Source organism: Artemia sp. Qi Xiang Cuo, chromosome 16, assembly GCF_049724085.1.
Source record: "Artemia sp. Qi Xiang Cuo chromosome 16, ASM4972408v1, whole genome shotgun sequence".
Classification (NCBI taxonomy): Eukaryota; Metazoa; Arthropoda; class Branchiopoda; order Anostraca; family Artemiidae; genus Artemia; species Artemia sp. Qi Xiang Cuo.
The window spans coordinates 16,474,990-16,502,647 of NC_142809.1; the positions used below are offsets into that span (position 1 = coordinate 16,474,990).

At 33.1% G+C, this 27,658-nt stretch overlaps 1 protein-coding gene across 3 annotated transcripts in view; it reads right to left on the reverse strand.

Moving 5' to 3' along the window:
• LOC148942629 (putative ATP-dependent RNA helicase DHX34) overlaps nucleotides 1–27,658 on the reverse strand; it is a 158,502-nt gene that overhangs the window by 104,452 nt on the left and 26,392 nt on the right. For all 3 annotated transcript variants that reach the window (XM_089102777.1, XM_089102775.1, XM_089102776.1), the window contains exon 4: nucleotides 3,291–3,409. In XM_089102777.1, coding sequence (XP_088958903.1) covers nucleotides 3,291–3,409 — 119 coding nt within the window. The remainder of the gene's footprint in view (nucleotides 1–3,290; nucleotides 3,410–27,658) is intronic.

A 27,658-nucleotide genomic window follows, 5' to 3' on the forward strand; every position in this document is an offset into this window, starting at 1 on the left:
AGTCAAAAGTGATTGAAGGGCAAATAACCCCCCTCTCACGCCCACCATTTCCCCAAACACATCCAATCAAAATTTTGATATATCCATTTTGTTCAACGTAGTCGAAATTTCTGGAAATTAGGTATTTTAGGATGATAACCCTCTCAGAGCCCTCAGTGCAATGGTTGTCAGTTATGCCATGGGGACATATAAGGTTTATATAGAAAGTTGTTGTAAAAATTTCAAAAAGGGCTCATTTGATTGGAAATTAAGATTGCCCTTTTTAATAGTCGAAATGTGGGTGGAGAGTAATTGACCCCTCTCTCACGCCCACTATTTCCCCAAACACATTCAATCAAAGTTTAAAGATAACCATTTTGTTTAACGTAGTTGAAAGTTCTGGAAATTATGTATTTAAGGATGAAAAACCCCCAAGAGTTCCCAGGGCAAAGATTGTAAGTTATGCCCTAGGGGCATATATGGTTTTATTAGATAGAGTTGTCGTAAAAACTTCAAAAGGGGCTCCTTCAATTGGGAATTGAGAGGGCTAGAGCCCTTTTTAATAGTCGAAAGTGATTGGAGGGTAACTAACCACCCTCTTACGCGCACCATTCCCCCAAACACATCCAATGAAAATTTTCAGATAGCCATTGTGTTCAACGTAGTAGAAAATTCTGGAACTTAGGTCTTTTAGGATGACAACCCCCCCACCCCCCCCAGCCCTCAGGGCAAGGGTTGTAAGTTATGCCCTGAGGGCATATAAGGTTTTTATTGAAAGCGTTGTCCTAGAAACTTCAAAAGCGCTCATTTGATTGGAAATTGAAAGGGCTAGTGCCTTTTTTAATAGTTGAAAGTGATGGGAGAGCGACTAACGCCCCTCTCACGCTCATCATTTTCCCAAACACATCCCATCAAAATTTTGAGATAGCCATTTTGTTTAACGTAGTTGAAAGTTTGGAAATTATGTCTTAGAGGATTACAACCACCCTTACAGCCCTTACGGTAAGGGTTATAATTTATGCCCTGGGGACGTATAAGGTGTTTATATAAAGCGTTGTCGTAGAAACTCAAAAAGGCTCATTCGATTGGAAATCGAAAGGCCTAGAGCCCTTTTTAATAGTCGAAAGTGATTGGAAGGCTTGAAATTTTTATAGTAAAGATCGATGTAGGTATAATGTGTGATTTTTTGTTGTTTTTGTTGTTCTTTAGACCAGGGCAATTCGTATCGAAGGATCTGTCGTAGGAAAGTGTATCCAAGTATCCAAGCTACCAAAGAAAGTAAGCAAATTTTTTTGCGAATGGTATCAAGTTTTCCATTTCAGGTCAACTAGAGGAGGTTTGAAAGGAAATGAAACACTACCATTTGTGTTCAGATTTGTAAAAGGGTGTATGTTGTTAAAAATAGCTAAAAAAATTTCTCCAGCATACAAATAGCAGACCAAACTATAAAGTCTTAAAAAAACAAAAAGATTTAAAGTATTATTTTCTTCTTCCCTGAAAAGACTATGTAAATGGAGTAAAGAACACTTTTAAACAAAAAATGAGCAAAAATAAAATCAAATAATCTACGAAGCGTGAAACTACCGCAAATAAGCATCAATAAATACATGAAACCCAAAACGAACAGAAATTACAATAAATAACCGAATCAAACTCAAAACGAGCAGAAATTAACATAAGTTGTGCTCAAAACCCCCTATGCCTTCTCAAGGCCATAACGTAATTTGCACTTTACTAAAAAAAATTTAAATGTTTTACTTTTATAACTTTAATAAATCAAATAATATTAACATTCTGATTACTAATTATCAGTATATGTATATTAAACTGACAATGCACATTCATTTGCATTTTTTTCAGTTAAGTGCAAATTATGTCCTGGCCTTGGGAAGGCATTGGGGTTTTGAGCACAACTTATGTTAATTTCTGCTCGTTTTGAGTTTGACTTTTTGCTCATTTTTTTATTTTTGCTCATTTTTGTTTAATGGAGTTCTTTACTTTTCTTTGAAAAACTTATTTTGTATAAAAAAAAAAAAAAAATCAATCAAATGGACAGCTTCACTTATCTTGATAGTATTATTAGTGAAGATGGTGGGTGCATTGAAGATTAAAAGTAGAGTAGCCAAAGCCCAATGCGTTTTTTTGCCGTTGAAAAAAGTTTGGAAGACTAGGAAGATAAGCCAGCGAACCAAAATTAGAATAGTGGAAGCTAAAGTGATGACAGTAGTCAAATATGGTTTTGAAGCATGGGCGCTCTAAATAACGGAGGCTGATTTACTATATGTTTTCCAGAGAAATTGCCTACGGTTTTTTGGGTAACCAACTGACAGACCGTATTTCAGACAATAAGCTGTACGAAAAGTGGGGTTCAATCCCGCTTTCTAGGGCTATAATGAGAGAAAGGTTGAGATGGCTAGGTCAAGTTCTGCACATGAAGGATGACAGATTGCCAAAGATTGTTTCCTTTTGGGAAACCACCTAGGGCTAAACAGAAAACATGTTATCCTCGGTTGGGGTGGAATATATTATATACATTATATATAAGGTCCTGAAGCGAGCGAGCTCCGAAAAACGGACGAGGATTTGCACTATTTTTTTCAAAGAAATTGTCTACGGATTGTTTTGGGTACCCGACTGACTGACCGTATCTCAAACAATGAGCTGCACAAAAAACGAGGTTCAATCCCACTTTTTAGGGCTATAATGAGAGAAAAGTTGAGATAGCTAGGCCACGTTCTGCGAATAACGATTGCCAAAGATAGTCCTTGTCGGCCAACCGTCTAGGGCCGAAAAAAAAATCAGGTCTTCCCCGAAAGGGGTGGGAAATGTCGTAAGGAAAGATTTAAGGAAATGGAAACTTCTCGGGAGGGTGTAAAGAGTGAGGCTCTGAATAGACTGGGATGGAGAAGGAACGTGCGTAGCTGCGTTGGCCTCAGGCGGTCTGGTGTTGCAGAGAACTGTTAGTAGTAGTGTAATTTACTCTACAAAGTGTAAATGGTTTGTATTTTAGGCATAAATAACCCACCAATAAAGAAGGTCTGGAAACAATATCCATAGTTTTGTTTTAATTCATCTAATTCAATTGTTTTGTTTGCTTAATTTCTTTGTCTTTATTGTTGCGTGTTTCCTTCTTGATGAGCCTTCTTATTCCACAAAAGGGCTCTTTCAGTTAATTTCACTTTTCATGTTGACTAATACGTCTTTTTGTATCGTAAGCTGAACAGCAGTTCAACTATTTTTCCATTACTCTATTAGTTATTCTATTTTAAGTTGAACTAAGTTATAAATTTATAAACAAACTCTATTCAAACCTATTTTCTTAAATCCAGCATGAAGTAAATATTGCGGTACTTGAGTCGACTTTCCACAACCAGTATCGCCAGCTACTACCACAACTTGGTTATGTTGTAAAGCTTCAACTATCTCTTCTCTAAAAAAGGATAAAGATTAAAAAAGAAGTAAAATAAACATAGATGTGATAGAGAAAGAAGAGGTGATATGCAGGTGATTGATTGTGCTATAAAGTATCGACTACTTCTTCTCTGAAAAAGGAAACAGATTAAGAAAGATGAAAATGGCCATAAAGAAGATGGACGTAGAAAAGAGGTGATACGCATCCATTATCACATTCTACTATCACAACTTGATTGTGATGTAAAGCACCGACTACCTTTTCTCTGAAAAAGAAAAAAAGATTAAGAAATGTGAAAATGGAAACAGAAAAAATGGATGCAGGCAAGAGGTGATACGCATCCAGTATCACCTTCTACTATAACAACTTGATGTGATGTAAAACATCGAGTACTTCTTCTCTAACAAAAAAGAAAAAGATCAAGAAGAATGAAAATGGACATAGAGAAGATGGACGTCGAGAAGAGGTGATGCGCAACCAGTGTCACGTTCAAATATCACAATTTGATTATGTGTTAAAGCATCGACTACCCTTCTCTAAAAAGGAAAAAGATCAAGAAAGACGAAAATGGACGCAGAGAAGAGGTAATACGCAACTAGTAACACCTTCCACTATCGCTAGTTGATTGTGCTGTAAAGCTTCAATTGTCCATTCTCTTAAAGGGTAAAAGATGAAGAAAAATTAAAATGGACATGGAGAAGATGGACGCAGAGAAGAGGTGATACCCCTAAAGCATCATTTTCTACTATCACAACTTGATTGTGGTGTAAAACATCGAGTGCTTTTTCTCTAACAAAGGAAAAAGAATAAGAAAAATGAAAATAGACATAAAGAAGATGAACTTGGAGAAGAGGTGATACGCAACCAGTGTCGCGTTCAACTATCACAACTTGATTGTGTGGTATATATATATATATATATATATATATATATATATATATATATATATATATATATATATATATATATATATATATATCAACAATTGCCGGATTAGCGAGTCTAACGGGACAGGGTCAATGACACCGCTTTCTAGGTCAATGTAGACATCTGGTTATTGGATGATTGTCTGGTGGTTATGTGTGTTGGTCAATTTGTTTGTTGTTTTCTTGGATGTCAACATAAGTTCACATCAGCAATTGGTGGATTATCGACTCTAACGGGACAGGGTCAATGACACCTCTTTCTAGGTCAATTTTATTGTTGTTTCTAAGCGTATTGACTCCGCTCTAACGGGACAAGATCACGTGTCTCTTTCTAGGTCATTTTATTTGTTGTTTTCTTGGATGTCAAAATAAGTTCACGACAACAATTCCTGGATTATCGAGTCTAACGGGACAAGATCAATGACACCTCTTTCTAGGTCAATTTGTTTTTTGTTTCCAAGTCTATTGACTCTGCTCTAACGGGACAAGATCACGTGTCTCTTTCTAAGCCAATCAGGGAGTTACGTAAGGTTTCCCTTTACATTACAATTCACCCTTGAGATATATAGTTTTTATTAGTGTGTGAATAGAAGTTCACTAAGTCTATAGTTCGCAGTGTGATAACATGAGTGAACAAATTGAGTTAGAAATATCCTTTTATTGCAACTGTTCTATATGTGAAGGACATTATCATGATTTTGAACATTCTCATGAACCTACTACACGTTTAGACAATTTAGACGTAGGGATAGAGGAGAAAAATCTGGAGGAAATAAGGAGACAAATCATACATGATATGGAGAGAAATTTATACAGATTGAAAGCAAACTCTCATAAAACAAGGTTTGATAGGACAGAAAAGGAAGATCGAAAGAAGAGACAGGGAAAAGAGGGCTTTCTCTACAGAGATACCTCAAAATATAATATAAAAAACAATGATGAAAACTCGAAGAAAAACGTGTATAGTGCAAATTATAGCAGTGAATATTATAATGAATATGATCTAAGAGAGGGGAAAAAGTGGCCCTTTAAGAGACAACATAAGAGTTTATACAATGGAATGGATTTTAAACATCAAAAATCGTTCTGGAAGAGTTCTTATATACCATTTTACAATAAATCTCATTATTGATTTGATTGATAAGTTATGTATCACAACCGTGCAATAAATTTGTTTGTACTATATTAATTTTCTCCTACTCGATAAGCCTAGAGTACGAATACCAACAGAGACTTCTGTACATGAATAGTTCAGATTTAATAGATCACCCTTTAGAGTGTTATCAATCCTCAGTCAAGTTTTCTATCAAAGATAAAAAATAAATCATTCTTATAATCTTTATTCTTTTGATATATCAATATTTATAATAGTTTTTATATATATAATCTCGGGTTCAATTACTTGAATCTCGTCTTCTTCAATTACCATTATATCTAGTAGAGGGGGGGAGCATATCCTCAAATAAATCCTCTCGTATTCTTATGGGCAAACTAACAGCCAACCGCACATCGTACTCTATACAGAGTCGGCCTGAAGGTCCCCGCCTTACCAAATCCTCCGATGTGTATGATAGACCATCTTCTGTATAGTGGATCTCCATTATATCATCAGTACTATCTTCATTACTGTTAAAAAGAAGGAACTCTTCTTCAGATTCAGTTAAAATCCATGTGTCCCATATGTTCTCTCCCTCTTGGAGATACTCGGGGATGTTCTATAAATGTAATAAACAGGATTACTTAATATTTTTCATTACATCCATAATTTTCATGTCTAAATTCATCAATTAGCTAGATATCTAAATTTTGCTTCTTTTTTTTTTTACATACGGGACGAGATTTAATGTCATTGATAAAAGCCTCTATGAGATTTAATGTCTTTAGTAAAACATGGAAAAATCTTTTTTTCCACAATAGATATTTTTCAAAGAAAAGTAAAGAGCTGCTACACTAAATCAAAGATGAGCAGAAATAATGTCGAATAATTGTTCAAACGTAAATTTTCTGTAAACTTAATTCTAATGATATATTTGTTAGACTGGCAGAAACCTTTTTTCCACAAGAGGATATTTTTCAACAAAAAGTAAAGAGCTGCTACACTAAATCAAAGACGAGCAGAAATAATGTCGAATAATTGTTCAAATGTAAATTTTCTGTAAACTTACTTCTAACGGTATATTTGTTAGAGTGACAAAACTATTTTTTCCACAAAGGATATTTTTCAACTAAAAGCAAAGAGCTGTTACATTAAATCAAAGATGTGCAGTAATAACGTCGAATAATTGTTCAAACGTAAATTTTCTAGGAACTTACTTCTAATGATATATTTGTTAGAGTGGCAGAAACCTTTTTCCACAAAGGATATTTTTCAGTTGAAAGTAAAGAGCTGCTACGCTAAATCAAAGATGAGCAAAAATAATCTCGAATAATTGTTCAAATGTAAATTTTCTGTAAACTTACTTCTAATGATATATTTGTTATAGTGAAAGAAAACTTTTTTTTCCCGCAAAGGATATTTTTCAACTAAAAGTAAAGAGCTGCTACACTAAATCACAGATGAGCAGAAATAATGTCGAATAATTGTTCAAACGTAAATTTTCTATAAACTTACTTCTAACGGTATATTTGTTAGTGACAACAACTTTTTTTTTCCACGAAGGATATTTTTCAACTAAAAGTAAAGAGCTACTACACTAAATCAAAGATGAACAGAAATAATGTCGAATAATCGTTTAAACGTAAATTTTCTGTAAACTTACTTCTAATGATATATTTGTTAGTGACAAAAACTTTTTTTCCACAAGGGGACATTTTTCAACTAAAAGTAAAGAGCTACTACGTTAAATCAAAGATGAGCAGAAATAATATCGAATAATTGTTCAAACATAAATTTTCTGTAAACTTACTTCTAATGGTATATTTGTTAGTGACAAAAACTTATTTTTTCCACAAAGGATATTTTTCAAAGAAAAGTAAAGAGCTGCTACACTAACTCAAAGATGAGCAGAAATAATGTCGAATAATTGTTGAAATGTAAATTTTCTATAAACTTACTTCTAATGGTATATTTGTTAGAGTAGCAGAAACCTTTTTTTCCACAAAGAATTTTTTTGAGGTGAAAGTAAAGAGCTGCTACACTAAGTTCAATGGGTTTATTAACAAATAAAAATAATAAATCATACATAATCAAAATACTCAGTCCATTCCTGGACGCAGAGAACCAAAAAATAAATCAAAGATGAGCAGAAATAATGTCAAATAATTGTTAAAACGTAAATTTTCTGTAAACTTACTTCTAATGATATATTTGTTAGTGATAAAAACTTTTTATTTCCACAAAGGATATTTTTCAAAGAAAAGTAAAGAGCTACTACAATAAATCAAAGATGAGCAGAAATAATGTCGAATAATTGTTCAAACGTAAATTTTCTGTAAACTTACTTCTAATGATATATTTGTTAGAGTGACAAAAAACTTTTTTTTTCCCTCAAAGGATATTTTTCAACTAAAAGTAAAGAGCTGCTACACTAAATCAAAGATGAGCAGAAATAATGTCGAATAATTGTTAAAACGTAAATTTTCTATAAACTTACTTCTAACGGTATATTTGTTAGAGTGACAAAAAACTTTTTTTCCACAAAGGATATTTTTCAACAAAAAGTAAAGAGCTGCTACACTAAATCAAAGATGAGCAGAAATAATGTCGAATAATTGTTCAAACGTAAATTTTCTGTAAACTTACTTCTAATGATATATTTGAGTGACAAAAACTTTTTTTCCACAAGGAGATATTTTCAACTAAAAGTAAAGAGCTGCTATGTTAAATCAAAGATGAGCAGAAATAATGTCGAATAATTGTTCAAACGTAAATTTTCTGTAAACTTACTTCTAATGGTATATTTGTTAGTGACAAAAACTTTTTTCCACAAAGGATATTTTTCAAAGAAAAGTAAAGAGCTGCTACACTAAATCAAAGATGAGCAGAAATAATGTCGAATAATTGTTAATGTAGCAGCTCTACTTTTAGTTGAAAAATTTCCTTTGTGGAAAAAAGTTTCTGCCACTCTAACGAATATACTATTAGACATAAGTTTAGAGAAAATTTAAGTTTGAACAATTATTCGACATTATTTCTGCTCATCTTTGATTTAGTGTAGCAGCTCTTTACTTTTAGTTGAAAAATATCCCCTTGTGGAAAAAAAGTTTTTGTCACTAACAAATATATCATTAGGAGTAAGTTTATAGAAAATTGACGTTTGAACAATTATTCGACATTATTTCTGCTCATCTTTGATTTAATGTAGCAGCTCTTACTTTTAGTTGAAAAACATCCTTTGTGGAAAAAAGTTTTAGTCACTCTAACAAATATGCCGTTAGAAGTAAGTTTACAGAAAATTTACGTTTGAACAATTATTCGACATTATTTCTGCTCATCTTTGATTTAGTGTAGCAGCTCTTTACTTTTCTTTGAAAAATATCCATTGTGGAAAAAAAGGTTTTTCCATTATTCGACATTATATCTGCTCATCTTTGATTTAGTGTAGAAGCTCTTTACTTTCACCTGAAAAAATTCTTTGTGGAAAAAAAGGTTTCTGCCAATCTAGCAAATATATCATTAGCAGTAAGTTTACAGAAAATTTACGTTTGAACAATTATTCGACATTATTTCTGCTCATCTTTGATTTAGTGTAGCAGCTCTACTTTTCAGTTGAAAAATATCCCCTTGTTGAAAAAAAAGTTTTTGTCACTCTAACAAATATACCGTTAGAAGTAAGTTTACAGAAAATTTACGCTTGAACACTTATTCGACTTTATTTCTGTTCATCTTTGATTTAGTGTTGCAGCTCTTTACTTTTACCTGAAAAAAATTCTTTGTGGAAAAAAAAGTTTTTGCCATTCTAACAAATATATCATTAGAAGTAAGTTTACAGAAAATTTACGTTTGAACAATTTTTCGACATTATTTCTGCTCATCTTTGATTTAGTGTAGCAGCTCTTTACTTTTAGTTGAAAAATATCCTGTGAGGAAAAAGGTTTCAGTCACTCTAACAAATATATCATTAGAAGTAAGTTTACAGAAAATTTACGCTTTAATAATTATTCGACATTATTTCTGCTCATCTTTGATTAAGTCTAGCAGCTCTTTACTTTTAGTTGAAAAATATCCTTTGTGGAAAAAACGGTTTTTCCATTATTCGAAATTATATTTGCTCATCTTTGATTTAGGGTAGCAGCTCTACTTTTCATTGAAAAATATCCTTTGTGGAAAAAAAAGTTTTTGTCACTCTAACAAATATATCATTAGAAGTAAGTTTACAGAAAATTTATGTTTGAACACTTATTAGACATTATTTCTGCTCATCTTTGATTTAGTGTAGCAGCTCTTTACTTTCACCTGAAAAAAATCCTTTGTGGAAAAAAAAGTTTTTGTCACTCTAACAAATATATCATTAGAAGTAAGTTTACAGAAAATTTATTTTTGAATAATTTTTCGACATTATTTCTGCTCATCTTTGATTTAGTTTAGCAGCTCTTTACTTTTAGTTGAAAAATATCCTTTGAGGAAAAAGGTTTCTGCTACTCTAACAAATATATCATTAGAAGTAATTTTATAGAAAATTTACGTTTGAACAATTATTCGACATTATTTCTGCTCATCTTTGATTTAGTGTAGCAGCTCTTTCCTTTTCTTTGAAAAATATCCATTGTGGAAAAAAAGGTTTTTCCATTATTCGACATTATTTCTGCTCATCTTTGATTTAGTGTAGCAGCTCTTTACTTTCACCTGAAAAAATTCTTTGTGGAAAAAAAGGTTTCTGCCACTCTAGCAAATATATCATTAGAAGTAAGTTTGCAGAAAATTTACGTTTGAACAATTATTCGACATTATTTCTGCTCATCTTTGATTTAGTGTAGCAGCTCTACTTTTCATTGAAAAATATCCTTTGTGGAAAAAAAAGTTTTTGTCACTCTAACAAATATATCATTAGAAGTAAGTTTACAGAAAATTTATGCTTGAACACTTATCCGACATTATTTCTGCTCATCTTTGATTTAGTGTAGCAGCTCTTTACTTTCACCTGAAAAAAATTCTTTGTGGAAAAAAAAGTTTTTGTCACTAACAAATATATCATTAGAAGTAAGTTTACAGAAAATTTACGGTTGAACAATTTTTCGACATTATTCTTGCACATCTTTGATTTAATGTAGCAGTTCTTTACTTTTAGTTGACAGATACCCATTGTGGAAAAAGGTTTCTGCTACACTAACAAATATATCATTAGAAGTAATTTTACAGAAAATTTACGCTTGAACAATTATTCGACATTATATTCTGCTCATCTTTGATTTAATGTAGCAGCTCTTTACTTTTAGTTGAAAAATATCCTTTGTGGAAAAAAAGTTTTTTTCACTCTAACAAATATACCGTTAGAAGTAAGTTTACAGAAAATTTACGTTTGAATAATTATTCGACATTATTTCTGCTCATCTTTGATTTAGTGTAGCAGCTCTTTACTTTTCTTTGAAAAATATCCATTGTGGAAAAAAAGGTTTTTCCATGTTTTACTAAAGACATTAAATCTCCTAGAGGCTTTTATCAATGACATTAAATCTCGTCCCATATATATATATATATATATATATATATATATATATATATATATATATATATATATATATATATATATATATATATATATATATATATATATATATATATATATATATTTATATATATATATATATATATATATATATATTTATATATATATATATATTTATTTATTAGAAAGAGACATGTGATCTTTTTCCGTTAGAGCGGAGTCAATACACTTGGAAACATTAAACAAATTGACAAAGAAAGAGGTGTCATCGACCCTGTCCCGTTAGAGTCGATAATCCAGCAATTATTGATGTGAACTTATGTTGACATCCAGAAAATATTATTGGACTTATGTCTACATCCATCAAACAGTGAGAAAAACCATGAAAAAACATCCTCAGTGGGGAATAACCATGAAAAAGGGGATCATTGACCCATTAGACTCGATTATAGATGGCAGCACGCAGTGTATCTCGTATCTATTGGGGCCTCCCTACTTATGAAGTGCACCTGGAGAAAAAAAAATTGGAGCCTTATGATGGCCATGGGGTTGGTGGAGGGAGGCTAGTTGCCATAGGATCACTTTTGACTCTTAAAAAGGGAATTAGAACTTTTAATTTCTAATCTTTTTGAGTCCCCTTCGAAGTTTATACGACCACCCTTTCCGTAAAAAACTTTATATGTCCCCGGGACATAATTTACAACCCTTCTCCCGTTTTTTTTTTGGGGGGGGGAGGGGGTATGTGGACCTGAAGTTTTGTTATCTAATCGTTGGATTATTTGAAACAAAATGGCTATCTCAAAGTTTTGATCGGATGCGTTTGTGGGAAAGAGGGTGGGGGGGGGAGGGATGTAGATGCCTGTCGATCACTTTTGGTGACTCTTAAAAAGGTAAATAGAAATTTCAATTTCCAATCAAATGAGTCACTTCTGATTTTTATACGACCACCCCTTACAAAAAGCCTTATCTGCCCCCGGGGCATAACTTACAACACTTCCACCGGGCTCTGGGGGGGGGCTGTGATGACCCCTGAGCTTTTGTTATTTGATCTTTAAACTATTTTGAACAAAATAGCTATATCAATATTTGATCAGATGCATTTGGGTAAAAAGGGACTCTAGGGGGGCTAGTTGCCCTCCGGTCTTTTTTTACTCTTGAAAAAGGCACAAAATTGCATTACATATTTTGAACAAAATTGCTTTATAAAAAATTAAATTGGACGCATTTGCGGAAAAGAGGGTTGGCGCGGGGGACTAGTTGCAATTGGATCACTTTTTATTCTTAAAAAGCGAATTAGAGCTTTCTATTTCTACTCATTCTATTCCCCTCCGAGGTTTATACGACCAATTTTTTCCGGGCTCTAGGAAGGACGGGGGTTATATTGACCCCGAAGTTTTTTTTGTGTGATCGTCAGATTATTTCAAACAAACTGACGGTCTCAAAATTTTGATCCGATACATTTGCGGAAAAAGAAGTGTGTGGCGGGGGTAGATACCCTCCGGTATCTACCGGAGGGTATCCGGTTCTATTTATCTCTAAAAAGGTAACTAGAACTTTTAATTTCCAATCAAACAAGCCACCTGTCAAGCTTATACAACCTCCCCTTACATAAAAACCTTATATGCCCTCGGGGCATAACTTAAAACACTTTCCCCCGGGCTCCGGGGGTTTTTGTCGACTCTGGAGTTTTTATTATCTGATTTTTGGAATATTTTTAAAAAAAATAGCTATCTCAAAACTTTTATCTGATGGATTTGGGGAAAAAAGGCGTGGGGGTGCTAGTTGCTCCTTTGTCTCTTTTGACTCTTTAAAAATGAACAACAAATTTCAATTTCCAATCAAATGAGCCCTTTTTAATGTTTATACAAGCATCCCTTCTATAAGAAACGTATATGCCCCCGGGGCATAACTTATAACGCCAGCCCCCAGGCCCTGGGGGGTTTTGTCGACCCCAGAGTTTTTATTATCTAACGTTTGATCTATTTTCAACAAAATGGCTATCTCAAAATTTTTATCGGATGAGTTTGGGGGGAAAAGGGCGTGGGGAAGGGGGAGGCTAGTTGCCGTTTGATCTCTTTTGACTCTAAAAAGTGAACTAGAATTTTCAATTTACTATCAAATGAGCCCCCTCTGAAGTTTATACGAGTATCCCTTCTATAAGAACCATATATGCCCCCAGGACATAACGTAAAATGCCTGCCCCCGGGCCCTCGGGGTTTTGTCGACCCCGGAGTTTTTGTTATACAATCTTTGAACTATTTTTAGCAAAATAGCCATAGGCCCTAGGGTTCATTGATCAGTCCCTGGAGTTGTGTTTTATTTGTGTGTTTATATTGAATAAAGTCAAAGTTCAAAATTTTATCGGAAGCATTTTGGAAAAAAAGGCGATGGGGGGGGGACTAGTTGCCTTCTGATATCTTTCGACTCTTAAAAAGTGACCTAGAACTTTCAATTTCCAATCAAATGAGCCCTCTGAAGTTCATACGAGCATCCCTTCTATAAGAACCATATATGACGCTTGGGCATAACTTACAACGATTGTCCCCGGACCCGAGGGGGTTTTGTCGACCCTGGAGTTTTTATTATCTGATGTTTGAACTACTTTTAACAAAGGGGCTATCTCAAAATTTTATCGGATGGGTTTGGGGGCAAAAGGGCGTGGGGGTCTGGGGCTAGTTGCTCTGTTGTCTCTTTTGACTCTTAAAAAGTTAACTAGAACTTTCAATATCCAATCAAATAAACCCTCTCTAAAGTTTTTTACGAGCATCCCTTCTATAAGAATCATATATGCCCCCAGGGCATAGTTTACAACGCCTGCCCCTGGGCCTTGGGGGGGGGGGTGTCGACGCCGAAGTTTTTGTTATATGGTCTTTGAACTATTTTTAACAATTTTGCAATCTCAAAATTTTTATCTGATGTATTTGAGGAAAAAAGGGTGTGCGGGGGGGGGGGGCTAGTTGCCCTTCGATCACTTTTGACTCTTAAAAGGGCACTAGAACTTCTGATGTTCAATTGAATAAGCCCCCTCTGAAGTTTATGCAACGACCTCTTCCATATGAAGTGCCTCTGGAAATATATAAATAATAAAGCATTGGAGCCGTATGGCCTTTACTATAGGCAACGCTATAGTGTCGCCTCTGATATACATAACACTAGCTTTGCTCAAATAAAAGCTTCAAAATTTGGATACAAAAATAACATAAACTCCAGCAAGTAAGAGAAAATTTAAGAAAAAAATTCTAAAATCAAAATAACTTGATCAACCAAAATTAAATTTTTTGTTTATATTTAGCAAGGACCCTTTTAAACAAAGGGCAAAATATTACTCTTTGAGATAGTATTATAATAGTATAAAAAATTTGAAATTGAAAAAAAATTATACATATAGAATTCAAGACATTACTTCCCTGGCACCGTGCGGGAGCGAACCTCACAACTCGCAATTGGCAGGATTGAACACGTCCTCTACACTATACCAGGGTATCTAATTAAATTATTTTAAAAGGTGAAGTTGATTCGAAAAATCTTTATTTGATCATTAATTACTTCATGTTGTCCTGTTGGTTCAAAGCTTTTGATTCAAAGCGTTGGTTCAAAGCTGTTGTAGCCTTTGATGAGTTATACTAAACTTAATAAAATTTATATATTTAGAATCAGCACTATAAGCCCATTCTTTTGATACATTTATTGACATCAAAATTCCGTTTTTAAAAGTTTCGATTACTATTGAGCCGTATGGCTTGTTTTTTTTATTGTTTTTTTTTATTACGTATATGTTATTACGTATATGAGGGGGTTTTCCCCTTAGTCAATACCACGCTATTTACGTTAAAAGTAAAAAAAAAATTAATTCACAAACCCCTGAATCACAAAGGCCGTTTAACTAGAATAGATAGCTTTTTTGAAAGCACTAAAAAAAAAAACTGTAGCGTAAATAGCGAGGTATTTACTTGGAGGAGACCCCCCTCATATACGTAATAATTTCTGTTCGTTTTAAGTTATAATATTGCTTCTTACTTTCAGTTGAAAAAACTTGTTTTTTTAATTTAATTTCTGATCGTTTTTTAAATAATGCTTGGAAATCCTGCACCCCCTTCATAGAAATTTCCCTTACCCCAAAGAAACACAAACATCCTCCATGGAAAGATTCTCCCGAGTAGACCCCTCCTCAAGCCACCCCCCACCAGACACAATCCTTCCTAAAATTGTCGGGATACTTCCCAAGAACCAAAACAATATGTAAACAATGGGCAAAGTTCATAACTTGCCGCCCTTCCCCTGGTAACTGTGCGGGATTAAGTCATCCTAAAAGACATATTTATTAGATTTTCGACTATGCTGAAAAAAATAGCTATCTCAAAATTTTAATTGGGTGCCTTTGGGAAAAAAATGAGCGTGTGAGGGGGCCTAGTTGCCCTCCATTTTTTTGTCACTTAAAAAGGGCACTAGAACTTTTAATTTCCGTTCCAATGAGCCCTCCAAAGATATTCTAGGACCACTGGGTAAATACTATTACCCCTGAAAAAAAAAAAAAAAAAAAAAAAACACGCATCCGTGATCTTTCTTCTGGCAAAAAATGGAAAATTCCACATTTTTGTAGATAGGAGTTTGAAATTTCTTCAGTAGGGTTCTCTGATACGCTGAATACGATGGTGTGATTTTCATTAAGGTTCTATAGCTTTTGGGGGTCTTTCCCCCTTTTTTTGGAAATCAGCCAAATTTTTCTCAGGCGCGTAACTTTTGATGGGTAAGATTAAACTTGATGAAACTTATATATTTGAAATCAGAATTAAAATCTGATTCTTTTGATGTATCTATTGAAATAAAAATTCCGTTTTTAGAGTTTCGGTTACCATTGAGCCGGGTCGCTCCTGACTTACAGTTCGTTACCACGAACTGTTTGATGTACCAATGTTCAATTCTATATGTAAACCAAGGAAAAGTCAGTTTCCTATATAGGGGTTTCGGACAAAGCGGTTCTAATGGTGTACTTTTTGTTTGGATCAGAGTCTATTTTTAGGAGTTATAGGCTACTATATTTCTCAACATAGGACGTGATCGTCTTTTACTAAGTTGCTAGCTCCCTCTGCAACCCGGATGTACGAGTATTCAGAATACACCATAAGCAGAATGACATATTTATATTGCTTGCCACAGTAGAGTGGGAAAAGGACTCTCCTTCGGCTCTGAAGGCGCACTGTGTGGCAACGATATTATATTGAAATATGAGGTATGTACATTCAATTCTCCAAACAAATTACAACTTTTTGTAAAAAATACTTATTTTATTTTAAATTACAAAAGCCACTAGATGTGGCAATCTCCTTAGAAATGACCCATTAAGCAGCTGTCTATGGTGTTCCAGTGTCCAGCTATCTTGGTAGAAGGAAAAAGTGGAAAGAAAAGAAAAAAAATGCTTTCGATGTAAAGTATCGTGTTTGCAGCCACTTTCCTTGTTTTTCAATTCGACAGATTTGCCTTGTGATTCAAGCCACAGGACTGTAATTTTCCCCTTTGCTTCTTTTTTAGGCTGAATTTATCTTTCTTTTGGGCGGGGGGGGGGGTGTGGAGGGGAGCATGTCTCTGAACAACCTTCTTGTATATTAGTTTCCTCTTGGCCCAAGGACATACAGCTGTAAGTCTTAAACTGTTAAAGGACAGCAGATTTTTGGCTGTTCTTTTTATGCAACAAAATGTGTAATCATCTTGGCCCAGAGAACATTTTTCTGGGCCATAATGAAGTCTGATAAAAATTATCAGACTTCATTAACGAAACATGGCTACAGACCTGTAATTTGGTTGTTTTTTTTTAATATTCGAATATTTTTAGTTTTTTGAATTTTCGACAATGAAAATATTGTACTTTGTTTTTTAGTTCAAAGTACATTTTATCAGTGTCCCAATTAATATTATATAGCCCTCAATAACAAATTGTGGCTAAAAACCTATAATTTGACATGCATTTAAAAAACCTATGAATATAATTATTTAAATTTCACTCTGGTTATTAATGAGTTGAAAAAGAAACTTCGCAAAACATATGGTTTGCCAGCAAAAGTTAAAGGGCAATTTGACAAGTGTGCATTAGGAAAGCTCCACAACTCAATGTTTACACCACACGTGTTTTTTTCTAACTCCATCATGGAAGCTTTTTTCGTCAACAGAAAAGAAAGAAATTAGGGTTCAATTTTACAAGTTTGCTAAATTTTTTATTGGTATCCCTCTATGGCTCCGTAACTCATATATTAGTAAAAAATAACATGTCTTTGATATATGTGAGAAGATGGAAGAATTATCGGCTCGATTTGAAGACCGTTGTAAGAAATTATCAGACTTTCCGCTTAACCATCTTCTATATACTGTGTATTAGACATTTAGTGCCCGGTCTAAAGAATGTTTTAGTTGTTTTTCTCGTCAGTGGTGCTTGTCACTTTGTCGTATAGTCGATGATTTTTCGTATTTTGCTCTTTTCCCTTTATTACTCCTCTAGTCCATCATTATTTTAATGTAGCGAAAGAGGGTAATATATATAAATATATATATATATATATATATATATATATATATATATATATATATATATATATATATATATATATATATATATATATATATATATATATATATAAATATATATATAATATATATATAAATATATATATAATATATATATATATATATATATATATATATATATATATATATATATATATATACATATATTAATGAGAAGAAAGCCCCAAGATTGCGGAGTTGGCAACGTCGCCGTGACAATACTAGTGATCAATAGCAAAAAAGCCTCTAATGTTTCATCTCTTTTTTTTATATTTTATGAGCCATGTGATTCATTCTATGAGTCATACGATTTATTCGCCATTTAATGATCGATGTAGTTAATTATTTGATTTTCCGTTTAACCATTTATTATATACAGTTGGGTAGAGCGATAGGTCGTGTGTTTTAGTGTTGATTTAAATTTCCACTTGTTTGTCTTTTTTTTCGTTAAACATATTGGTACTGTGTAATCATTAACTATTTGTGTTTTTTTTTCTCTTTGTTTGTACTCCTTTATTGCATTTTTATAATGTATCGAAAGAGGGCAAAAACAAACTGTTATTAGTAAAAAGGTTTAAACTACAGATAATACACGATTTCATAGAGTGTATGTGTCACACTGACATGATAGATTTAGCCATATGATGGAAACCCCAAGTATGTGATTGAATGACCCATTTTATCCTGCTCGACGACTCATAAATCTCTATTAAGATGCAGAGCTGTTGTGATATAAAAGGCAAATCTTGGAATTGAAATTGTTTAATAATAATAGAAAATAACATAATAAGCTTCCGAGATCTAGGTTTCGGTAGATTTAAGTTAAGTGTATTCTTTTTCATTGTAATATTCTCGTTTAGTTAATTGAAATTGCTTAATAATAATAAAAATATCATAATAAGCTTCCATGATCTAGGTTTTAGTAGATTTAAGTTAAATGTATTCTTTTTCTTTGAATATTCTCGCTTATTTGATTGAAATTGCTTAATAATAATAAAAAATAACTTAATAAGCTTCAGAGATCTAGGACTTGTGTATTGTACAGAACAAAGCCGAGAAGTAAAGCTAGGTCAAGTCACAAGGCCATCTTGGCGCCTACGACTCTATTAGTTTCAATTTTTTAGCATACTCCAATGCTAAAGCATATTTTATATTGGCAATACTGCTCAATTGGTATTTGTGTATTATACAGAACAGAGCCAAGAAGAAAAGCTAAGTCATGTCGCATGATCACCTGGTCAGCAGTAACCATTTCTACAGATTGATACCAATGATGTTATTCTAACATTTATGTCAAGTTGCGCGAGAGTTACCATCATCTCAGACTTACCTTAACTGGTAAGCAGTTTTAACCCTTTTACCACTTTCATACAATCCAATTAAAAAATAAGAATATTATCTAGTTCTGTTTCATCCCTATTATTCAACTCATCATTAAGTTAGTTTTATGCAAATGAGATAATTTTTTGCAAATTGAGATACCCTTTTTGATATCTGCAATATCTTACAAGTCCTAATGGATATCTGAACATATTAGCCTCTAGCCAAATTGGATAGGTTATTTTTTATCCTTATATTGAATCTGGTTGCTATGGATTGGCGCTACGATATTCAACTCACCGTATATGGAGTACAAATCACCCGTCAAATCAGCATATGTTATAAACAGGTTTCTAAATATCCCCTCAAATGTCAATATAGGACACTACTCATATCTTCCTTGATGCAAACGGAGAAAATTGATTGTTAGTTATGACCTTTCAGTGATCCACGCATTGACGTGTTCCCACGGGCAAGACCGTATCCAAGGGTAGGAATTAGAGGGTCTTGTCCCCTCTCTCCAATTTTTTCCGACTCATAAAAGAACCAAAAATGTACATAACAAAATTGTTGCGTTTTTTAAGATTTGAACAAAAGTAGAAAAAAAAAATCCTGGGTGTGGTCTTTCCTAAGCTAAGGATTCCAGACCCTAATTCTAGAAGAACTCTAATTAATTTTCCAACTAACCTCAAAATACCCTTAAAATGTTCTGATGAATGGCTCGTGTTTAAACTTTGAAGCACAGGCCCACTAACCTAATTTCCTCTACACCTGTCTTTAAATAGCTTCTGAAACCACACTGGCTACAGTGGACGTAAGAAAAAACGAGAAAAAAAAATGAATAAACAGAAAGACAAAATAACAATAAGGATATTTTCACCCTGGGAGTACTAAAAACAAAGTAAATATATCGTCAAAAACCTTCCCTAAGCCTTTTTCTGTACTAAACCGTCACGGGCATTAAATTCTTCTTAGGTCTCTATTCTCAAAATTGAATTTATACTTTCTCCAAACAAGTGAAAATTCAATGCAAATATGCATATATTCAGGGTGAAGGTAAAGTTCATTGCTGACGCAAATGAATGTTGTATTTGGTGTAATTTCAAATTATAGACCCATTTCTCTTCTTCCTGTCATTTCTAAGGTTGTTGAAAGAGTAGTGTATTGTAGACTCTCTTCATTTATCTTTAGTACTAACACGACTGCAGGAAATTCTCTCATAACTAACCATCAGTATGGTTTTCGGCCCACTTTCTCTGCCTCGTATGCACTCTCAGATGCAACAGAGTTTGTGCGTGTTAATCTGGACAAGGGCTTGTGTGTTTTGGGTCTATTTCTTGACTTTTCAAGGGCCTTTGATATGTTTGACCACTCTGTTATTTTGTCTAAACTATCTTCATTTGGAGTGCATGGAGTCCCACTAGAATGGTTAAGGTCTTATCTGTCGGGAAGATCTCAGTATGTTTCAGTTAATGGTAATTCTTCCACTACTTTGCCTATATTGAAGGGTGTCCCACAGGGCTCTGTGCTTGGACCACTTTTGTTTTTAATTTATATTAATGATCTCGTTGATGGTCTTCATCCCCTTGTGCACCCTATTCTTTTTGCTGATGACAGTAACTTTTTCATTGCTGCAGTAGACTTTCCATCTGCCACTTCCCTAGCTCAAGGTCTTCTTGATAAAGTAAAAGATTGGTGCTGGTCAAATGGTATGACTCTCAACAGCCAAAAAAGTGCCATTGTACACTTCAGGACCCATTATCGTATGAGAGATGTAAGGGAGCCAATCATCCTTACTTATGGGAATGATGTTATACCTCAAGCTGCTATGGTGAAATTTCTAGGTGTGTATCTTGACTGTTTTCTCTCTTTTAAGCCTAATATAACTCACACCCGTTCCCTCATCTTCCACCAGTCTTCAATGTTGCACCGGGTTAACTCATTTCTTCCCCCAGATGTTATGCTTTCTCTTTATTATGCTTTTATATATCCTTACCTTTCTTATTGCTGCTCTGTCTGGGGTAATACTAATAAATCTCTTCTCTGCTCACTTCAAAGAGCCCAACAGAGGGCAGTGAACGCTACTTTTCTTCTCTCTCGGCTTTACCCTTCCTCTGATCTTTATAATGATACTGGAATATCTCCGCTGGATCGCATCGTGGGTAAAAGTAATCTTTATTTAGCGCATTCTGCTTTTCTAGGTACACTTCCACCGCCTCTACAGCAATTTTTTTCACGGACAGGCTCAGGTAGGTACTCTACTTTTCTACGTAGTTCTTCTCGTAGATTTATTTGGCCAAAACATTCATCTACAGCAGCCCAGAGGCTGCTTATAAATCAATTCAATTATGGAATTCAATCTCACCGGATGTCCCGTTATTTCTGTCTGCAAAGGCAGTTATTCGTCGTGTATTTCCAGTTTAGTAATTTTTCTCTCCTTCGTTTATTTTCCCTGTTTTCTCTTTTCCTAGTGTTTCTCCTTTTGTATTTTCCCTTATATATCGTTATTCTTTTTTTTTTTTTTTTTTTTTTTTTTTTTTTTTTTTTTTTTATGGTATTGTTTATTCTCTTTAATCTTTATTTCATATATATTGTTTGATTTAGAGTAATATTTATGGTTGTCTTAGTACTTTATTATTGTATTGTAAGGCCCACAACAAGCCAAGCTTTATGGGCTAAATAATTTTTCTTTACGTTTGTAATATAGTTTAGTATTAATAAAATGATTGATTGATTGATTGATTGATTGTGTGCGTGTGACTGAACCACCGTGTAACTGAACCCCTGTAAGCAAGGGCATACCCAGAGGGGGAACTAGGGGGGTTTGAACCCCACCCGAAATGTTTTTTGACTCGTAAAAAACGTTGCAAAAATGGATATAAACAAATTTTGTATGCATTTTTTGAAGGTTTTTTGTGTATCCCCCCCCCCCCGAAAATAAATCTTTGAGTAAAACCCCCTCCGATAAAAAATCCTGGGTACGGCCTTGCCTGTAACTGAACCTCCGTGCAACTGAACCCCGTGCGATTGAACCTCCCCCCCCCCATCCAATTAAATCCTGGGGAAAATTTATCTCGGGCAATTCCAATTAACATTTCCACGCGTAATATTGAGTCGGCCAAGAGATTGCACGGCAAATTTATTGCACGGTTGCGATACATAACTTATCAATCAAATCAATAATGAGATTTATTGTAAAATGGTATATAAGAACTCTTCCAGAACGATTTTTGATGTTTAAAATCCATTCCATTGTATAAACTCTTATGTTGTCTCTTAAGGGGCCACTTTTTCCCCTCTCTTAGATCATATTCATTATAATATTCACTGCTATAATTTGCACTATACACGTTTTTCTTCGAGTTTTCATCATTGTCTTTTATATTATATTTTGAGGTATCTCTGTAGAGAAAGCCCTCTTTTCCCAGTCTCTTCTTTCGATCTTCCTTTTCTGTCATATCAAACCTTGTTTTATGAGAGTTTGCTTGCAATCTGTATAAATTTCTCTCCATATCATGTATGGTTTTTCTCCTTATTTCCTCCAGATTTTTCTCCTCTATCCCTACGTCTACATTGTCTAAACGTGTAGTAGGTTCATGAGAATGTTCAAAATCATGATAATGTCCTTTACATATAGAACAGTTGCAATAAAAGGATATTTCTAACTCAATTTGTTCACTCATGTTATCACACTGCTAACTATAGACTTAGTGAACTTCTATTCACACACTAATAAAAACTATATATCTCAAGGGTGAATTGTGATGTAAAGGGAAACCTTACGTAACTCCCTGATTGGCCTAGAAAGAGACACGTGATCTTGTCCAGTTAGAGCGGAGTCAATACACTTGGAAACAACAAACAAATTGACCTAGAAAGAGGTGTCATTGACCTTGTCCCGTTAGACTCGATTATCCAGCAATTGTTGTCGTGAACTTATGTTGACAACCAAGAAAACAACAAATAAATTGACCTAGAAAGAGACACGTGATCTTGTCCCGTTAGAGCGGAGTCAATACGCTTAGAAACAACAATAAAATTGACCTAGAAAGAGGTGTCATTGACCCTGTCCCGTTAGAGTCGATAATCCACCAATTGTTGATGTGAACTTATGTTGACATCCAAGAAAACAACAAACAAATTGACCAACACACATAACCATCAGACAATCATCCAAGAACCAGATGTCTACATTGACCTAGAAAGAGGTGTCATTGACCCTGTCCCGTTAGACTTGCTAATCCGGCAATTGTTGATATATATATATGTATATATATATATATATATATATATATATATATAAGTATATACCAAGGTACCATATTGCCGACTTTACGTTCCTTCCGGTTCTTCTAGTAGGTAAACAGGTCATCACACTCTTTGCCAAGAGGAACGAGTAGCGCAGACATATAGCAGATATCATGTTATTCTAACAGACATATAGGAAATATCATGTTATTCTACGACGCTTCCCGTACAAACAGTGAATCGGAGGGTTACGTGGGGGAGGATCTTTCCATGGAGGAATTTTTCATTGAAGTTATGAACTTGGCCCAATGTTTACATAAAGTATTGGTTATTGGAGTATACAGAAGTTTTAAGGAGGAATTTTGTCTGATAGTTGGGGGGGTGAGTCGGAGGGTTACTCTATGACCTTTATAATATTCTCAATACTCAAAGGTTCAAATGTAAGAACTTATTGATTTTCTTTAATTTATATAAAAATATCTAATCTATCGTGATGAAAACCACAAAGTAATGTATATATTTACATGTTCTACACTTATATGTTGATTCATATCGATATATATCTCTCCATATAAAAAACGAGTTCCGCTGCTTACACCAATAGCATCTGTCGTCTTTGACTATATCGTCGGGGTTATGGGGATAATACAATCCTCCTTCGGGTTTCATTACAGAACTCTGAAAGTAAAAGTATATTAAATTATTAAGAAGCCTATTTCCTTCATATGAATACTTTTCATTTTAAACTTAAAATATGCTAAATTCTTGATTTTCATTCTAACTTATTTTCTTTAAAAAATTGGAAAAAAAAAACCAACTTCACAATAAAGAGTAACAAGTTAAGGATGAGACAGACATTTGATAGTTTACATAATTAAATAAATAAAAAAATTATATATTTGAAATCAGCATAAAAATATGTTTCTATTGATGTATCCATGGATATCAAAATTCCAGTTTTTTGAGTTTCAGTTAATTTTTAACATTTTTGCTCATTAATTACATTTCCTTTCCACGAACTTTTTTAAAAAATTTTAATGTTTTTCATTAATTTAATTTAAAAAAAAAAAAAAAAAAAATAGCGATAAAAATTATTATATTTACAAAAAAAACTTATAAATTAAACCTTTTAAAAGATAAGAAATCCAGCACATAAAATTAAAAAAAAAAAAAATAGCAAGCCACACAACCCAAATAATAGATTTCAGACAACACACACCCCAACGAAAGACTAAGAAATCTAGATCCGAAAAGTACACTGAATCGAACGGTATGATTTTGATTAAAATTCACTGACTTTTAGGGTGAGTTTCCTCCTTTATTCAAAAAATAATGCAAATCTTCTCAGGCACATAACTTTTGATTGGTAAAACATCTTCTCAGGCGCATAACTTTTGATAGGTAAAACTAAATTTAATGAGTTGAAATCACTTATATATTTGAAATCAGCATAAAAAATATGATTCTATTGATATATCCATGGATATCAAGATTCCAGTTTTTAGAGTTTCGGTTACTATTGTTATGTTTCTATTGATGTACCCATGGATATCAAAATTCCAGTTTTTAGAGTTTTGGTTACTATTGAACAGTGTCGCTCCTTATTTACCTTCTTATTTGTGGATTCTGAATATGGATATAAACAACACCAGTCACTATTTATAGTTGAATAGGAGATGGTTGAATAAATCGTCAAATCGTCAAAAAACCTACTTGATCTAATGAAGTGGAACAGAAACTCACCAAACTGAAAAGATAAATGTAATAATTAATAGTTATTAAGTAGATCATGGCTTAATCTAAATAAAACTGCTTTTTACTACTACAGATTGCCAAGCAGTAAGATGAAATTACAATTCTTAATTTTGGTTCACAAACTTTTTTTTTATTCAGTTTTTGATTGTTTTCCAAATCATACCCAGGCCTAACTGAGATATTACGTGAAGTATCGGCCCCTTAAATCCTTGGGTAATTACTTTTTAAAATATTTAAATCAGTAATTGCACGTTTATTAATACATCCTATGTTTAAATTTGCAATTTCAATTTTGTATAAAATTTGAATATACGTAAAAAATTGGCGATGAATAGTAACTTTGGAATACTTTGGAATAATTTTCAAAATTCTGAGTTTGGAATAACTTTGGATACAAAATGGAATTCTATTTTATTCTGTTAGAACTATTTTGGATTTGTGTTAACTATTTTTCTATTTTTAAGAATAATTTATTGTTTTGTAAGAAATAATTTGGATTTCTTACAACTTTTTATATTTTTTAAGAATTATTTCTGTTTCGTAATAACAATTATTCTGTTAGTACTATTTTGGATTTGTCTCAAGTATTTTTGTATTTCGTAAGAATGATTTTTGTTTTTTAAGAACTATTTTTGTAATTTGTTTGAACTGTTTGTATTCTGTAAGAAATACTTTCGGTGTTGTTAGAATTTTCGGGCTTTGTGACAAGTATTTCATATTTTTCGGAAAGCTATTTTTAATTCTTTTAAAACTACTTTGGATTTGTGTAAAGGATTTTTTCTATTTTTAAGAATAGTTTTTGTTGTTTAAGAACTATTTTCAATTTTCTTACAACTTTTTGTATTTTGCAAGAATTGTTTCTGCTTTGTAAGAATTATTTTTGGAATAAGTTTGAATTGTTTGTATGCTATAATAACTATTTGGGATGTTGTTAGAAAATTTAGTTTCTTGAAGCAAGTATTTGGTATTTTGCATCAAGTATTTTTTATATTCTGTTAGAACCATTGTGGATTTGTGTAAAGTATTTTTGGATTTATTACGAATAATTTTGTTTTGTAAGAACGATTTTGGAATTCTTAAAACTTTTTGTATTTTTTAAGAATTATTTCTGTTATGTAAGAACTGCTTTGGATTTTGTCTGAACTTTTATATTCTGTAATAACTATTTTTAATGTTGTTAGAAATCTTTTGGTTTTTTAACAAGTCTTTTGTATTTTGCAAGAACTATTTTTTATTCTGTTAGAACTATATTGGATTTGTCTAAAGTATTTTTGTATTTTGTAAGAACTATTTCCGTATTTTTCTGAACTTTTTGTTTTTTGTAAGAACTGTTTTCGATGTTTTCGAAATTTTTGCTATTTTTGAACAGCATTTTATATTTTGTAGTAACTATTTTTTATTCTGCTAGAACTATTTTGGATTCGTTTAAAATATTTTTTCTATTTTGTAAGAATAATTTTTTTATTGTAAGAACTATTTTAGATTTTTTTAGAACTTCTTGTATTTTGTAAGAATTATTTATGTTAATTAAAAATTATTTTTAGAATATATTTGAACTTTTGTATTCAATTAGAGCTATTTGGGATGTTGTTAGAATTTTCATATTTTGAAGCAAGTGTTTTGTATTATGCAGCAAATGTTTTTTAATCTGTGAACTTTTTTTTTTATTCTGGTAGAACTATATTGGATTTGTCTAAAGTATTTTTATATTTTTTAAGAACCATTTCCGGATTTTTCTGAACTTTTTGTATTCTGTAAGAACTGTTTTCGATGTTTTCGAAATTTTTGATATTTTTGAAATTCATTTTTTATATTGTAGCAACTATTTTTTATTCTGCTAGAACTATTTTGGATTCGTTTAAAATATTTTTTATATTTTTTAATAATACTTTTTGTTTGTAAGAACTATTTTGGATTTTTTAGAACTTCTTGTATTTTGTAAGAATTATTTATGTTCAGTAAAAATTATTTTTAGAATATGTTTGAACTTTTGTATTCAATTACAACTATTTGGGATGTTGTTATAATTTTCATATTTTGAAGCAAATGTTTCATAGAGACCACACATACATACACGCTCACACACACACTCACGCACGCACTCTCACGCACACACACTCACGCACGCACAATCACACGCAACCCCACCCACCAAAAAAATCAAAAAAAAAAAACACCTAAAAAACAAAAACACACACACACACAAACACAAACACACACACAAAAAAATAAAAACAAAAAAACAAACAAAGACACACACAGACAAACAACAACAACACCGATATGACACACACACACACACACAGAGAGGACTCACACACAGAGAATAAATAAACATATAGATGACACACACACAGAGAGACGACACGCACACAACCAATCACACCCACCCGCACAGACAGAGGACACACACACAGAGATGCCACACACAAAGAGACGACATACACATAGATACGACAAATACAATCAGAGACGACACACCCACAGACACGACACACAGATAGATACGACACTCACACAGGGACGACAAACACACAGAGACAACAAACAAACATACTACAAACACACACAGCGACGACAAACGAACAGAGATCAAAAAAAACACAGAAACGACACACACACAGAGACCACACACACACATAGATACAAAACAGACAGAGATAAGACATACACAGAGACGACACACACACAGATAGACAACACGGACATAGAGATTACAGACAAAAAGATACAAAACACCCACAGAGACGAAACACACGCATAGAGACCACACACACAAAGAGAAGACAGACACACAGAGACGAAACACACACAGAGACGACACACACACAAAGAGTCCACTCTCACACACACACACA